This window comes from Mizuhopecten yessoensis, unplaced genomic scaffold, assembly GCF_002113885.1.
Source record: "Mizuhopecten yessoensis strain PY_sf001 unplaced genomic scaffold, ASM211388v2 scaffold4135, whole genome shotgun sequence".
In the NCBI taxonomy this organism is placed as follows: Eukaryota; Metazoa; Mollusca; class Bivalvia; order Pectinida; family Pectinidae; genus Mizuhopecten; species Mizuhopecten yessoensis.
In genome coordinates, this window is record NW_018405393.1 from 621,638 (window position 1) to 624,380 (window position 2,743).

The following is a 2,743-nucleotide window of genomic DNA, read 5'->3' on the forward strand; positions in this document are numbered from 1 at the left end:
AAAAAAATTGAATGCTCACACAATTACAGTTTACAAACAAACAGACAAATTACACGTGACAATGGTATCAAAAGCCGTGACTAACCTTGACTGCAACTGGTTCCATGGTAACCAGCATGACATCCTTGTGTGTGACAGAGTCCGGTCACTCCGTTGCATCCGGGCGTCTTACAATGACATTCCTCAACACAGTTCTCCCCAAATGTAACTGATGAACAAGCTATATGAGAGAAAAATACATACTTTATTAATATGAATGCCTAATTGAACATACGTATATAAAATAATATAAATGATATAGTGCGCATATAAATAATCGTGAAATTGTAAGCATATTAAATGGAGATATGCATATCAGTTCTAGCTTTATACGTGCGCAGTACAGCTCACATTCTGCTTAATAACACACGGCACAGATAGCATGTGCTAATCCTTTATGAATAGGAGAAATACGAACAAAACCAATTTTTCGAGGTAGTTATGATTCATCCCGAAGACAATAAATATAAAACCCTTAGGTTTGAAGAAACGTTTTCATCTTTATATATAAGTTCAGACAACAAGCCATAAGTTACGATAAGGAGTAAAGATAAAAACGTCGAGTTTTTCGCCATGCAGGGCAATTAATGAGGATATATTTTAAATGTTATCTTGTGAGGAGTACGGTAGGGCAAAGGACCCAGAGGAAGCGCTTTCTTAGATGTTTTAAAAAAATTGTTTGTTTTCCCTTTCCTTATTTCAGACCGGTTTAAGCAATGATTACAGAAACACGCTTCTATTATTTTACACACCTTGATCACAATACCGTGGTCCAGTCCATCCCGCATTACAGTGTGCTAAATCACAAACTCCATTGTCAGGGTTACATCCGTGTTTACAGTGGGTACAAGTGTACTGACACTGGTCACCATATTTATATGTAAAACAACCTGGCAAGTTAATTAGTTTAAAACGTATATTTATTTAAGCCTCAAATGTTGTGAGTAAACGCACATTCGCTCAACGATTGTTATTTTAATTTTAATTTAAAAAAATAGAAAGTAAAGAACATGGAACTAATTGCAAAAGATAATTTATTTGCATTTGTGTTGAATGTAAACTAAATGAAGTTGTATTTTATTGTACAACACAAGAACCAAAAACTGCTTTATAATTTGTTTAACCTCACGTATTTTATACAAAGAAAGTTCAACCACGGAAGTTTAACCTATATGGAGTTTATGAGCCATTTCATATTTTGTATAAAAATCATCTCTGTCATTAAGGAACGTTGGAAGTTTAAAATTACCGTAAATATCGACCTCACACACGTCCATATACGCTAGTGTTGGTGCTGTCCTTGTGATGATTATCATCACTCTCCGACCGGTTCTGTTACATGAGGTGATGTTTTGAGTTAAGTTTGGGACGCCGACGTCCACATCCTCGTAACATTTGATACCAGACGGTATACCTGTATCGTTTGATATCCACAAGGCAAAGCCATCGGCACGAGCTGTCGACGATAAAGATAAAATACCATTTCAATAATGACTATTTTGCCTTCTATGATTCGTGTTCAACGAAATATCAGTGAATGGTTACGTTCACAACTGACACACAGCGTCGTTATTCAAATGAGATGGGATCTATATTTATAAAGATTCTGCAGTATGATACTTAAGTGTGGTGTACGACGCTGACAGAAAGACAGGAAAGCAACATGAAGCCATTTGACTTTAACTGTTACAGGCTTAGGAATGTATGCATGGTTTGTCTCTACCTTAGGATAGTCTTATAAAGATAAAAATAGATATAAATGAATGAGTACCATGCAAATAAACACACACTGCCATTGGAAGTGACGTTTGCATAATCCTGGTCGTCCAACCAGGAAGGATGATTTTTTAACATTACGAAATGGGAAATTAGTTACCATACCATTATTGTCAATTAGTTTATTACTTATAGAGATACAGTATTTTTAGTGTTTGTCGTTCGATCAGTTTTCTCATCGCTCGCACGTAGAGAAAATCCCGCATTGACACGAATTGTAAAACTGCAAGGTCAGTTTACTACTATAAAATTAGTAGTGGTATACGAACGACTCACCTGAACCTCTAAACACTATGTCGATTTTCTGTATTCTTGCCTTAGCAGGTAAAGTCCCTCGCCACCAGACCATATTTGCCCCAGTGGAGGCCATACAAATACTTGGAGCAAAAGGACCGTAATTTCCGTCTGTTGTGCCGGACATAGGGAAATCTGGATTCACGGGCGTTGCATCCAATTCCAACTGATTCTTTAGGTTGACTGTAAGTGTGAAATTGAATTATTATTCTTTTGATTCTATTTTAATTACACACATGACTGAATTCAATAAAACATATCATGGTATATATTATGTGATATATTTTTTACAACAACGTAGTAAATGTGCATTGAATCTATTATAATTTCGATGTCTTGCTGTTACATGTATATGAAAATATGCAAGTTGTTACACGGAAATTAGATAACAGCTCATCATAGTCTTAACGTGCCATTTATCTCAGTAGTGGCCCTCTAAACCGCTAAAAAGTAATGATATATGTGACCTTTTAGATTATCGTACTCTTTTAACATGAATCTCTTTCTAGCACCGATAAGTTCGTCTTCGCAGTGGTTATCTAGGCCTTTGCGATAACTAGGTTAGTTCTCCCTGTTTCCTACTTTCCCCGCTATGCGACGCTAGACATAGTTGACATGTTCTACTTCCGGGGTC

The 2,743-nt window shown here is 36.3% G+C and overlaps 1 protein-coding gene across 1 annotated transcript; it reads right to left on the reverse strand.

The window, feature by feature from the left end:
* Positions 1 to 61: 61 nt before the first annotated feature.
* Positions 62 to 2,292, reverse strand: LOC110448693 (the record flags this gene model as incomplete). Its single annotated transcript, XM_021495072.1, has 4 exons — positions 62 to 220; positions 792 to 929; positions 1,289 to 1,495; positions 2,092 to 2,292. Coding segments are annotated over 4 exons (686 nt in total), but the record flags the coding sequence as incomplete, so codon positions are not given.
* Positions 2,293 to 2,743: the final 451 nt, after the last annotated feature.